This window comes from Equus caballus, chromosome 7 (genome assembly GCF_041296265.1).
Source record: "Equus caballus isolate H_3958 breed thoroughbred chromosome 7, TB-T2T, whole genome shotgun sequence".
Taxonomy (NCBI): domain Eukaryota; kingdom Metazoa; phylum Chordata; class Mammalia; order Perissodactyla; family Equidae; genus Equus; species Equus caballus.
In genome coordinates this window covers 71504165-71518926 of record NC_091690.1, presented here as the reverse complement: position 1 = coordinate 71518926, position 14762 = coordinate 71504165, and the positions used below count along the sequence as shown (strand labels likewise).

The window sequence follows — 14762 nt, the reverse complement described above, 5'->3', positions numbered from 1 at the left end:
TCCTATTAGAAATGTTGGTATGAAATTCATTCCTGACTTTAGCTGAAGCCATCAGTCAGACCACTTCAGTCCTAGAAGGCATTCAGGTGAGCCTCAACTCACTGACCAGTGGGGTTATGGATAATAGAATTGCTCTTGACTTCTTTGTGGGCCAAGGTAGAGTCTGCAATCACTAATACATCCTGTCGTACCTGGATTAATGCCTTGGGCTGGCTACAAGGTCAATACAGAAACCAGAGAATGCTGCCTGGCTTTCTAAGGTAGACCTTGATGGCTTACGGTTGCTTTTTTGGTAGTGGTTTGTTTTTCCAGCTGGTTGGGTCCGGGCTGTTGGGTGTGGTTGAGGTCAATTCTGTAGATTGGTCTCATCCTTTTGTTTGAAGTTCTGTTGATAGTATCCTTAATTAAAGGCTGTATGAGACTATTAGAATGGATTTGGTCCCCATTTCTGTCGGATTAACCAGAGTGGCTGATGGAGTGGCAAATTCAGAAAATTCATCAGAAGCCATCTGTACAAAGTGCTGTGGAGGCTGGAAGAGGAGTTAACTGTCTTAGCATGGAGACCTGGGAGGTCCTCATTCAGGAACTGAAACCTGTTTGGTCTGAGCCATGAATGAGGAGTTGAGTAGGGCTAAGTGTGCCCATTTTACAGATGAGGAACCTGAGGCACAGAAGTTAAATAACATGCCAGGGTCACTCAGCTAGGAAGTGGAAAGTCAGGATTGGAGCCAAGATCTCTGCACTTCTAAATATAGAGATTGTTCCTAAACCTCATTGCCTCAGGCGTAAGACTGAAACCAGCAAAGAAGAATTGAGAGAGAGCTGTGCATTAGTGTTAGATATTTTTCTAAAATTGACTTGGTGATCCACAGAGTTTGTGATTGTGAATTTGGGGAAGTCTGGCAAAGAACCCTGGGACTTTGTATGAGGCACTCTTTAAAAATGAAATATTTCAGACAAATAATGTTTTAAGAATAATGAAATGAACATTCGTGAACCCATTGCCACCTTTAAAAAAAAAATTACTGATACAGTTGAAGTCCCTTGGGTATCCTTTATCACATCCTACCTCCTGCACTCCCAGAAGTAACTACTACCCTCAATTTGATATTTGTTATTCCTATGCATTTTCTTCATACATATGTGTCCATTAACAATATATGGCATCGTTTTACATGTTTTAAAACTCTGCATATAATATTTGGTTGAGGGTTCTCAAGACCAATACTAGGTTCAGAGATTTGCCAGGACTTACAGGACTCAGCATATAGTTGTATTCACAGCTAAGATTGATTACAGCGATGTGGTAAGGATGCACATTGGATCATAAGAGAAAAAGACACAGGCAGAGTCTGAAGGAATCCTTCTGGAGGCTTTCTTATGCTCTCCTCTCATGAGGGCTCGCACTAAGCACGCTTTCTCCCCCAACGAAAATGCCGCGTGTGTGCCGTGTTTCTGCCCAGGGAACCCATTACAGACTCAGCACCCACAGTTTTTATTGGGGGCTGGTCATGTGGGCACCCTCTGCCTAGCATGTACAAAAATTCTAGACTCCCAGAAGGAAAGCAGGTGTTTAGCATCGACCACATTGTGTTCAGTCTGCACACAGTCTGCATTTCTTAATAGGAATTCTACTATAAGAAGAGCAGTACTTTCTCCCCCGTTTTTTATTCACTATTCAGTTATTCATATCAATATGCACTTATGTGTTTTTATTTAACTCAGTAGGTTATAATCTAATACTATCATTTTCTCACTCAATATATATACACACACACACACATAACATATATATTAATTTTTTTAAGGGACGGGTGACCCATCGCTCTGGATCTCTAGTCCTTTCTGTGGAGTCCTCTCTGAGACCCGGAACCTTTGCTTGACACTCAGGCTGTGCAGGGAAGTTTTAGGCGGTGATACCTATCGACCCACCGGTCACCAACAGACAGGAGCTGGCGGGTCGGGGCTGAAGAGAGCGAGTAGGGGAGGAAATGGAAGCGTGGGGGGCGGAGCCAGGGAGCCGCGAGGCCCTTGGGAGCCGCGGTTGGCCTGGGGGCTGAACTTAACTTGGGCCTGGGCTGGAGCGGGCGGTGGGAGAAGAAGGGGCGGGTCCCACGCCGCGGCTGGGACTGGGCTGGGGGCTGGAGAGAGGGGACTTCCGAGGCCCGGCCGGGAGGGGCGGGGCGGGGCCGGCAGGGGGCGGGGCCGACTCCGCCGCGGCCTACGGCTGCTGCAACCGCCGGGCGCTGCGGCTTCCGCGCGTCCCCGCCGCGCGCGCCCTCCGGTCTGCCGGCTTGGAGTCCTGGCTGCCCTCCTGTCGGCGGCCCTGTCGCCCTCTTTGTTCACTTCTCGTGGTCCGTGCCCGCGGGCCCTCTCCCTCCGGCCTCCGTCTCCCCCGCCTGTGGTTCTCCGGGGCTTCGGAGTCCGAGACCTGAGGGCCCGTCCTCGCGCCCTGCTCTGCCCCGAGAGCGACGGAAGAGCGGGGTCCCGCGCAGGTGAGCGGGCCCGGGGACCGGAGACCCCCGGGAGGAGGGGCGCTGGGCCTGGGGACGGGCTCCGCACAGCGGCTGGGCTGGGGCTTCCCGGCGGGGGGATACTGAGAGCCAGCCGGTCGGCTGGGGTCTCAGACACAGCCAGAGAACGTGCCTGCCGCGCTGTCTTTTTATTCTCCTTCCTCGGAAGCCAAACTTCAACCTTAGAGTTAGGATTTCATAGAAGGGCGCTTAAACTGGGGGAACCGTTCCTCCTAGAGGGGGTCTGTGGGCCAAGGGAGCCCTGAGCTGGAACTTGGGAGAGCTGGGTCTTGGCCCACGTTTTGCAGCCCACTGCTTGCGTGGCCTTACCTGAGTTTCTTCCCCTCTCGGGGCCAGTTTTCCCATCTGTACCATGAGAGGGGTTTGAACTGCCGGGCCTCCCAAGGCCCGACATGTGATGGGTGCTCCTTAAATATTAGTGATTCGGGGTGAATAAATGAGGTAGGGAGGCCTCCTTCTGGGGTTCACTGGAGGCTGCCGGCTGCGCTGGATTAATTGGAGTCTGTGGAATGACGTTGGTCTAATAGCCTGAGAAATAGGTGGTACTATTCCCATTACAAGCGACGACACTGAGGCTCAGAGGTAAAGTGACTTCTTAGTAAGTGTCAAAGCCAAGTGAGATTTCAAAGTCCATGCTCCACCATACTCTCTCCCAGTAAGAGAGCAGGGAGGACTTGACTGAAAGGAGCAGCAATTAATAATTTGAATTCTCTGCTACAGTGAACAGCTCCGAAGCAGAACTATATCTGATTCTTCTCCATCCCTAGTTCTCAGGATATGGTTTATGTGAGATAGTTTGGGTGTCAATGCGAGAGCCCCCATCTATGTTAACAATGTCATCAACATGATCATCATAACCATAATTAATAAAAAATAATGATAGTGACTCTAATTGTTATAGTGCTAGCAAAGCCGTAAGTGAAATTGTGAAGACGTCAAAATTTATAATAAAGACTCTTATTTATATAGTATTTTGAAGTTTATAAAGCGCTTTTCGAGTGGTTCTTAATATTGATCTTCTTAGGTAGGTTTTATTATCATCCACATTTTACAAGCAAGGAATCCAAGACTTAGATTAAGTGGCTAGCACAAGGTCCCACAGTAAGAAGAAGAGCTGGGACAGGAATCCAGTCCCATATGACAAGTTGTGCTTCTCCTTTGGTACTTTCCCCTCTTCCTCGCCCTTTTTTCCTAGTCCTTCCTCCCCACTCCAGCCTATCTTGTGCTCCATTCTTCCTGTCACCCAAAGAATTCCTTTCTCTGTGTTGACAATCATGTGTTGGCTGATGATTAATAGCATTGGTATTAACTCATAATTAAACTATTAGCTTATAAGAGTGTAAAATATGATCTCTCCCAGAGGTGTAGAGGGGAGTTTTAATTGTTATCATCATCATCCACAGGTTTCAAGGAATAAAACTAGAATATGCAGGGATTGACAGTCTAAAACTAACTGTCATATATTGATCTCATACTATGTCTTAGGCCCTGAAACAGCCACTTAAACTTTCAACTGAATTCTCTCAACCACTGCTGAATGTTATAGATGAGGATCCTGAAGCACAGAGAAGTTAAATTACATGCCCAAGGTCATGTGTCCTGGCCTGGTTTAAATCCTCTGTTCTTAATGGTTCCAGCAGCCTGGCTCAGGGACAGCTCTTTACTTAGCAGAAAGCCTGAGCCTCCTTGACGAGAGAGCCTGATCTGGGGAGAGAGAGGTGTGCCCTAATGTTGTGTGAACAAGACAATTCCCCCTTGCCCTTCTTTCAGTTCTGCTGTTGAGAGCTCAGAATGAGTGAGGGGAGGCTTTCCTTCTGGTCTCGGGAGGCTGCCTCCCCAACCCCTCATGATAGTGAGCCACGGTTCTTCTCTTGAAGTTAGAAATAAGTGACTATGAGTCACTCACATGCTATTGGTGAGCATTTGTCTTGGTTGACACTAGGAGGCTGTAGCCAAAAGCAGTGCAACTTTTGCTTTCAGTTCATTGCCCACAAGGCTGCCTGAGAGATTGGTCTAATATGCACACGTGATCATGCCATTCCTCTGCCAAAAACTCTGAAGTGGCTTCCTAACTGTGATAAACCCCTTAATAAGGTGTCAAAGCCTCCCAGGATCTGGGCTCTGCTGACCCCTTCAGTCTCATCTCTGCTCACAGCTTTTGCACTCCACTCTGGTCATGCTGAAGCACTGAGAGTCCCCACGGCTCACTGTGTTTTCTGTCACCTTTAGGCTTTTCACGTCTACTCCCTCACCCCTTCTTTTCACTATTCAGTTAGCTAATCCATTATTTATCCTTTAAGATCTAGCTCACTCATTCATTTGGTCATTCAACAAATATTTGTTGAGTGCCTGTCATATACCAGGCATGGTTCTAGGTGTAGAGATGTAGCAGTGAATAAAACCGACATATCCCTGCCCTTACAGAGCTTCTATTCTGTGGTATGTCATAAATAAGTGTAATATATGGATGATTGTGGTGTAGAGCGTAGAGCAGGGAAGGGGGAGCGGGAGGGGCGGGGGAGTTGTCAGGGAAAGCTTCACTGATTGGATGATGTTTGAACAGAGCTGAAGGAGGTGAAGGAGTGAGCTCTGTGGCTATCTGAAAGAAGAATGTTCCAGACAGAGGAGCTTGCTTGGCTCAGTTACTTCCCCTCCAAAAATTCTCTGCTGCCTTGATCTGGACAGATGCCCCTTTTCTGTTCTACATGTTCTCCTGTTTACCTCTGAAGTAACACTTGGTATATGCTATTGTAATTGCCCATGTGTATGCCTGTTTCCCTCACTTGGATGTGGGTTTCTTGAGGTCAGGGACCTCTGATTCCTCGCTGTCTCCTCGGCATCTACCTGACTTGAAGTAGGCACCCAGAAATCTTTATAAAATAAATAAGGCCTTACGGACCTTGTTCTTACAGCCTGATAATTTTTACAAATGATTTGTAAGATAGGGCTTGATGATAGATGGTTTGAGGGAAAAAAAGGAATTTGAAGTTCTTTTTGTCTGGCTTGATTCCCTTTTTGGGCCTCTGAGAAGTAGAACATCTGATTTTCTTTGAGAAGCATATCTAGAGACTTCCATTTTCAGCATTATGGCAGGCTAGCTAACCTGAGAAATGGTGGATAAACTATAACAAAGTCCTTCATAGCTGAATTTTCAGGAAAGTAAGAGAAATCCCCAGGGGCTTTAAAACCTAGAGTAATCTGAAAACCAGAGCAGTTGGTCCCTTAACCTGACCTCAGCTGCTGCATGTTTGCCGCCTCACTCACCTCCAAGTTTGGGCTTTAATAGACCTGCTGTTAGAGTGCCTGCAGCTATGAACCCACAAGGGTTAGACTCTAGTTGAAGCTGAGATCCCCGCATGAAGCTAAATCCCTTGAAAATTTACACCCTCTCATGGGGTGGACTAGGAAAAAAAAATCTCACTGCTGACACAGAGAGATGACAAAGAAGACTGCCTCTTGTCCTAGGCTCCAGTAGAGGGAAAAAGTTTCCCTGGAGAATTCTTAACCACAGGCATTCCCTCATATGGATTTGGGTTTTTATTTATATTACCCAAATGGCCTAAAAACTCCAAGGCAAGAAATTGACATTAGAAACCATCTGGGCTGGTAATACCCCCAGATGCTTGGCAGAAGCACATGCAGAATCTCTCTGGAGAGACACACTTGACGCAGGCCACATAGGATTCCCACAAAGTCTGGAGGATAGATTTGTTAAATGAGAATGCATATTGCTTGCTTTGTGCTGTTAAGACCATGATATTACCTTTGTGTAAAAGAATACACATTTGAGTACATCTTTGCCTCCCTGTCTGTGATCTCTGGAAAAGGAATGATAGAGCAAAATTTCTATACAAGCCAGCATTTGGGTATGGACAGACATTTAGCTGCCTCCTATCCTTACAGAAGTCATGGAAGAAGTGACATCGTGCTCCTTCAACAGCCCTCTGTTCCAGCAGGAAGACAAGAGAGGGGTCACCTACCGAATCCCAGCCCTGCTCTACGTGCCCCCCACCCACACCTTCCTGGCCTTTGCTGAGAAGCGCTCCACGTGCAGGGATGAGGATGCTCTCCACCTGGTGCTGAGGCGAGGGGTGAGGACTGAGCACTCAGTACAGGTGACTCCTCATCCCACATCTGGACCTGGCCTCAGTTTCTCTCCACATTGCTTAGAGCACTTTAGGGACTGTGCCTTTTCCCACCAGTGCAGGAAAAGCCCTGTGTGGGAGGTGGCAAGGAAAAAACAGGAAAAGCAATGGCTCTCACTTACTAAATACTTACTTTGTGCCAGGGTTACATTGGATCCTCACAGCCACTCTGTGACATAGGAACTGTTGTAGTCACATTTTACAGGTGAGGAAACTGAAGCTCAGAGAGGTTGCCACTTGCTCAAGGTCACACAGCTATAATAAAGCAGTAGAAGCAGGCATCAAACTTGGTCTCTGACTCCAGAGTCGTCCATGGTTCATTCAGATTCAGCTAACATGTGGTTTGCTTTTCATTCGCATTCTCTTTTATCCTCCTAAGTCACCCAGGGAAGTAAGCGTTGTTAGCCCAGTTTTGCTGATGAGGGATCCTGGTGCTCCAAGAGGTAGATAGCTTGTTCAAGACCACAACTAGCAGATAATGGGGGGAGGATAACAACCACCATACCCCTCCTCCTCCTGCCCCTCCTCTTGCTACATGCTTTCTGTGAGGTACTTATTGTTGTCTCCATTTTACAGGAGGAAACAGGCTGAAGATTAAAGGGACTTGCCTTGGGCACACTCCTAACAAATGGCAGAATTGAGATTGGAGCTCCAGCCCCTAAGTAGCACATTTTTTACTGCATTTTTAGTGGGGGATAGAATGGTTGCTGCCCTTGCGCCTGTGAGCTACAGGGTTATTGCCGATCCCATTTTTCTTATTGTTGCCTTATTTTATCTCCCAGAGCTGGCTGAAGTGAGGATCAAGTGAGACAACGGACTTGAGTCTTTTGTAAACAAATATATGTCTAAATTTACAATAAATACTTTAATCCCCCTAACCTGTCCTGCTTTTCTGCCCACAGAAATCTCCTTGAAGCTTCATGTCCATAGGGATGTCTTGTTTCGCTGTTAACAGTACAAATGTTATTCTGCTGAAGGTGGGCCTTGCCAGCAACCCTTGTCTTTGCTTTTGATGACTTGCTCACATTTCCCAGTGAGGAAGTTTTTTACTTTAGAGAATTCCCAGTCCCTGCTCTTTGACCTTCTCTTGTCATGAGTCTTCCTCATGGCTTCCCAGGACCAAACCTTTGCATGTGTCACTGGTCTGTAAAGAGGCCCAGCCCTGCAGCCCACCCTGAAGCCCAGCTTGGAGCTGTAGCTGGACAGGCATTGTCCTGCTTTCTATTATAGACAGTTGGGCTGTGGAGTATTTTTTATCAGATCATACCTTTACGTAGCCTCACTATCCAGCAGTCACACACAGTCACAAACGTGTCCAGTTTAACTCATTCTCTCTTTATTTTATTCTCTTTCTCTGAGTCACTTAATTGTAGAACCTTGACATTAGAAGAATCATCAGTCCAACTTCTTTCCCAATATAGAAATCTTCTGTATTTCATTGGTAGTTACTAATAGCTTAGTGGTTAAGAGCATGACTTTGGAGTCAGGCAAGACCTACCATTTATTGGCTGTGTGACCTTGAATACTTGGCTCTTCTCTGTTTCATCATCTGCAAAATGTAATTAATAATAGCAATTGCATAGTAGGAACTCAGCATTAGTCATCTTCTATAAAGAGTCTGCTTACACAACTCCTCAAATTGAGGAGCTTAATCCTGTGGCAACTGTTAACTTTGTTTTTTGGAATGAGATGAACTCTACTTCTCTACAGTTACCTTGTTCTCTACAGTTGGTCTTGTTCTGCCTTCTGGGGCAATCAATCTATATATAATTTAGACAAAATCCCTTTTCCAGAGAACTGTTTTTTGATGTACCTGAAAGTGGTGTTCATGCTCTCTGAGTGTTCTATTTTTTGGGCTCAGTAGCTTCAGTTCTGTTAGCGGCTCCTTAGGCTACAGTCTTGATTTGGTTTCTGATCCCTTCATAACTGTGATTACTGTCCTTGGGATCTGGTCTGAGATGTCAGTGTCCTTTTTCAAAGAATGGTACTCAGAGTTGAACTTAGGACCCCAAGGATAGATTCACCAGCTCAGCAATGAGGTGGCTGTCCCATCTTGTATGCTTTTTTAATGCAGCCTAAGATAAAGTAGCCTTTCCTTTTTTGGTAACTGTGTAAAACAATTGACTAATATTAAGTAGAAGGTTAGCTAAAACCTCCAAGTCTTTTTCACATTTGTTCTTTTTTTTTTAATTGTGATGAAATACACCTAATATAAAATTTTCCATCTTAACCATTTTAAGTGTACATTACAATATTGTTAACTATATGCACATTGTTATGCAACAGATCTCTTAGAACTTTTTCATTGTGCATGACTGCAACTCTCTGCCCATTGAACAACTCCTCATTTCCCCCTCCCCCAGTCCCTAGTAACCACCATTCTACTTTGTTTCTGTAAGTCTGACTACTTTAGATACCTCATATAAGTGGAACCAAGCAGTATTTGTCTTTTTGTGACTGGCTTATTTCACTTAGCATAATGTCCTCAAGGTTCATTCATGTTGTAGCATATAACAGAATTTCCTTCTTTTTTTAAGACTGAATAGTATTCCACTGTATGTGTATACCATCCATTGGTGAACACTTGGGTTGCTCCCACCTTTTGGCTGTGGTGAATAATGCTGCTGTGAACATGGGTGTGCAAGGTGTGCTCTCTTTGAGACCTTGCTTTCAATTTTTGGGGGATATATACCTAAAAGTGCAATTTCTGGATCATATGGTAATTCTATTTTTAATTTTTTGAGAACCCTCCATACTGTTTTCCCCAGTGACTATACCGTTTTATATTCTCACCAATAGTGCACAAGGGTTCCAGTTTCTCCGCATCCTTGCCAACACTTTCTTTTTTGATAGTAGCCATCCTAATGGATATGAAGTGATATCTCTTTGTGGTTTTGATTTGCATTTCCCTAGTTATTACAGTGTTGAGTACTTTTCTTTTCATATCCTGGTTGGCCATTGCATTTGTTGTTCTTTAATCGTGTTTCTCCATTCAGATTTTTAAACCCAAGACTTGTTTTTCTCTTTGTCAAGCCTCAGCTTGTTGATGTCCCATTGCTTCAGCTGGTTGAGATCATTTAGATTCTAATGCTTTCATGTTTTGTTTACTGTTTCTTCCAGCTTCATGTCAACTTTATATTAGACATTTCTGTCCCAAGTCATTTTCTCAACCAGTAAGGATGGCTGAGCTTCTGACTTCCCACCGACTAGACTGCCCAATAATTAAGTTGACTTTGGCTCGTACATTTGAAGTGTTTACAGTGCACAAGGCACTCTAGTATAGAATGGGCTGTACCCAAAGGTAATGAGTTCCCTGTCCCTAGACTGGTTCAAGGAGAGACTGAGGGCCTTTATCCAGAAGACGTAGAGGAGAGTCTTCTGTAGGATGGGAGTTAACACTGGATCCTGTGACTGAGATGCTGTAATCGGAGCTTTTATTATATATATTTTATATATATATATATAGCTTTATATATATATATATATATATATATTATTAATATGTCTTGCCCATTCCTGCAGGAATTAAATTTTTAAAAATCTCATTTTTGTTTTGGATAGTTAATACGTTTTATTTATACGTTTATGTGGCTGAAAAATAAAAACAGTATAAAAAGGTATACGTTCCATTCCCAGTCATCTACCTCCTATAGGCCATCACTGTTGTTTCTTATGTATCCTTCTCGTACTTTTTCATACAGAAACAAAGAATACAGGTGTATATTCTTAATGTTCCCTTTTAAAGTTTTTTTAATGTAAAGTGATAACATGTATACAGAAAACAAACAGAACATAAATGGCAAATGCACAAAACAAATGTCAGCTCTGAATTGACAAAGCCAACAGTTGTGGACTCACCACTCAGCTCAAGAAATAGAATACTGCCAGCACTTCAGAAGCTTCTCTTATGCCCCTTCTCCTTCCCAAAGGTAATCACTACCCTGATTTACAGTTCTAGAGTTCAGTTTTGCTTGTTTTTAATCTATGTCGTCTTTGTGTTTGGTTTCTTTAGTTCAATATGATGTTCTTGAGGTTTATCCAGATTGTTCTGTACAGCTGTAATTTGTTCATTTTCATTGTTACATAACATTCCATTGGATGACTGTAACACAATTAATTGACCCATTCTACTGTTGTTGCATATTTGGGTTAGCTCTTATGTGTGTGGTTAATGCTACTCTGAATATTCTTTTTGTTTTATTGGGGTAATGTTGGTTTATAATATTATATAAATTTCAAGTATACGTCATTATATTTCAGCTTCTGTATAGACTACGTCATGTTTACCATCAAAAGTCTAGTTGCCATCCGTCAGGGTACACCTGTGCCCCTTCACCCCTTTCACTCTTCCCCCACCTCCTTCCCCTCTAGTAACCACCAGTCTGTTCTCGGTATCTATGTGTTTGTTTATCTTCCATATATGAGTGAAATCATACAGTATTTGTTTTTCTCTATCTGACTTATTTCGGTCAGTATAATACCCTCAAGGTATTGCAACAACATCCATGTTGTTGCAAATGGCACGATTTTATCTTTTTTTATGGCTGAGTATTCATCGTGTATATATACTACATCTTCTTTATCCATCCGTTGATGGGCACTTAGGCTGTACATGTTTTTCAGTACTATGTGGATGCATTTTTATTGGATTTTCATCTAGAAATGGAATTACTAGATCGTAGGGTATTCCATTTCAGTAGATAGTCCCAGCCAGTTTTCTAGTGGCTGTAAGGGCTGATCTCCTTCACTTCCACCGCTCCTCCTGTGATTTAGCCCTTTAAAGTTCCAACTCAAAGCATGGGGGGTTTACCAGGGCCTCTAATTTTTGTCCTCCTAGCCCCATAAGACTGTCAGATGAATTGCTCAGCTTCTCTTCCTTTCATTTACCTCTTTGATAATTAGAGCTACCCTGAGGGGAAAAGGGACTTGAAATACCAAGCCAACCTCTCTGAATGAACTTCTCTCAGTTCTTGGCCTATAATTCTTCATTACCTTGTTTGCTTTCTAACATATTTTTTGTTTTAATATTTTATCTATTCTAGTTCTCAGTGGAAGTTCAAATTACCTAGTTAGCTGTAATTGGAAGTACTTTTCCTCCACATTTCTTATGCAAAAAGTAGCATGCCACATACACTCTTCTGTAATTTGCTTTGTTCATTTGAAAATATATTATGGAGATCTTTCCATATCAATATCTAGAGAGCTTCCTTTTTCTTTTTTCACCCCTTACATTGTGTGTTCATTTAACTAGTCCACTACTGATGAATATTTGTGTTGTTCGCAGTATTTTGCTGTTTCAAGCAATGCCATAGTGAGTAATCTTAGACATACTTAATTTAGTGAGCAGATATATTTTAGGATAAATTCCCAGAATGGGACATGCTGGGAAAGAAAAAATGCATTTGTAATTTTGATATGTCCTGTGCTAAGTATTGAACTATTTTGTACTCCAATCCATATATGAGAGTGCTGGTTTATTCACATTTTTGCCAACAGAGTATTGTTAGGTTTATGATGTTACTAATTTGTTAGATGAAAAATACTATGTCAATTTAATTTTAATTTGCTGTTTTCTTTTATATGTGAGGTTGAACATATTTTTGTTTTGTTCTCTTTCTGTGAATTGTTTGATCTTGTTCTTTGCCCATTTCTATTGGGTTTCTGGAAATTTTATTACCAGTTTCAAATATTGTTTTTAAAAATATGTTAAGGAGATTGGGCCTTTCTTTGTGATATATTTCATTAGGCATTATCTCATTTTGTCCTTACAACTTCTATGTGAGTATGTTGTTATATCCTCCATTTAACTGATGGAGAAATTGAGGTAAAGTAAGAGTAAGTAGCTTGCCCAAGGTCACATGATGAGTAAGGAAGGCAGAGATTGAACTAGGTGTCTTGGTCTTTCTTTCTTTTAAAAAATATTTATTTAGTTCCTATCATGTGCTGGGTACTGGAAATACAAAATTAGAATAGTTCAGTTCCTACCCTCAGAAGACTCGTAGTCTAGGAAGGGAGCCAGTCACAAAAAGATTATAATGTTATATGATAAGTGCTATAACTCTTCTGTACATATAGGGAGGAGCCACTGATTGGCTTTGCGGGGGAGGGGAGGGAGTTTCACTGAAGGCTTCATAAAGGAGGCGACATTTGAGTTGGGTTTTGGGGGATGAATTGGGCATCTAGACAAAGTGAAGAAGTGTTCTAGACAGAGGGGACAGCATATACAATATTAACATTGCCTCTTTCCAAGTTTATTAATCATCGTATAATATTTGAGAATTCAGTGAATACTTGGGCCTTCATGATTTTATGGATTTCAATACCATTTATTTCTTATCTCTGAAAAGTACTAATGCTTTTAATGAGCCTCGTGTCTTCCTATTAGTCTTTCACTCCTGCTTTCTCTCCTTTCCCCTTGTCTAGTGGGGACCCCTGAAGCCACTGATGGAAGCCACCTTACCTGGGCATCGGACCATGAACCCCTGTCCTGTGTGGGAGCAGAAGAGTGGCTGTGTGTACCTATTCTTCATCTGTGTACGGGACCATGTCACTGAGCGTCAGCAGATTGTGTCAGGCAGGAATGCTGCCCGCCTCTGCTTCATCTGTAGTCAAGATGCTGGTTGTTCATGGAGCGAGTTGAGGGACCTGACTGAGGAGGTCATTGGCCCAGAAATGAAGCGTTGGGCCACATTTGCTGTGGGCCCAGGTCATGGCATCCAGCTGCAGTCAGGGAGGCTCGTCATCCCTGCATATGCCTACTACATCCCTTACCTGTTCTTTTGCTTCCGGCTACCATGTAAAGCCAGACCTCATTCCCTGATGATCTACAGTGATGACCTAGGCGCCACATGGCACCATGGCAGGCTCATTAAGCCTATGGTGACAGTGGAGTGTGAAGTGGCAGAGGTGACTGAGAGGACTGGTTACCCTGTGCTATATTGCAGTGCCCGGACACCAAACAGGTGCCGGGCAGAGGCTCTCAGCACTGACCATGGTGAATGCTTTCAGAGACCAGCCCTGAGCCAACAGCTCTGTGAACCCCCACATGGCTGCCAAGGCAGTGTGGTGAGTTTCCAGCCCCTGGAGATCCCACATGGGTACCAGGACCCTAGTGGCCAAGATGCTCCTACCATTCAGCAGAACCCTCTGCTGGACAGCTCACTGAGGCTAGAGCAGGAAGCTGGAACACTGTCACAATCATGGCTCTTGTATTCACACCCAACTAGTAAGAAACGGAGGGTCAACCTAGGCATTTACCTCAACCAGACCCCCTTGGAGGCCACCTGCTGGTCTCGCCCCTGGATCTTGCACTGTGGGCCCTGTGGCTACTCTGATTTGGCTGCTCTGGAGAAGGAGGGCTTGTTTGCCTGTTTGTTTGAGTGTGGGATCAAGCGAGAGTGTGAGCAGATCGCCTTCCGTCTGTTTACAGTCCAAGAGATCGTGAGCCATGTGCAAGGGGACTGCACTAGCCCTGGTAGGATCTCTGAGCCAATTCAAAACTAATTGGCTTAGGACTCAACTTTCCATAGAAGGGAAACCACAGAAGACAACCACAGCCAGGATAATAGAGGCCAGGATAACAGGTTACTAAAGTCTATAGAGAATCCAAAACCTTAAGATTCTGCTCCCTACATTTTTTCACTTCTCCTTTTCCAGAGGACAAAATGATAGTTTTACCATAGCTACTGCAGTGGAAAGAGCACTGAACTGTTGAGGTAGAAGACCATGATGTGGTCCTGGTTCTGCCATTGCTTGCTTTGGGACCTTGGACATGTCACTTGAACTCTCCCGGCTTCATGTCTCCATCCGTAAAATGAGAAGATTGGTTCTGTGATCTCTCTTCTTCCCATCCCAATGAAAGTCAGAGGATTCATCTTTTCAAATGACTTTCCACTTACCCAAGTGTGAGGTGCAAGCAGGTATCATAATATGGAGGACTATCTGGATGGTTGGTTCTGTTTTTAATAACAAAAACACCCACACCCTTCTAATCATGCTCAGAGTCTACAGGCTCTCTATCCTAGAGGAATTGGGCAAAACAGTAGAATCATGAGGTCACCTACCTTCTCCAGCTTTGCAGCTC

At 43.8% G+C, this 14762-nt stretch overlaps 1 protein-coding gene across 1 annotated transcript; it reads left to right on the top strand.

The window, feature by feature from the left end:
- The first annotated feature begins 2190 nt into the window (after positions 1-2190).
- NEU3 (neuraminidase 3) lies at positions 2191-14422 on the top strand. Its single transcript, XM_001917401.6, is given in 4 exon segments — positions 2191-2495; positions 6438-6649; positions 13103-14158; positions 14160-14422. Coding segments are annotated over 3 exon segments (1374 nt in total). The 5' UTR covers positions 2191-2495; positions 6438-6442; the 3' UTR covers positions 14271-14422.
- The last annotated feature ends 340 nt before the right edge of the window (positions 14423-14762 follow it).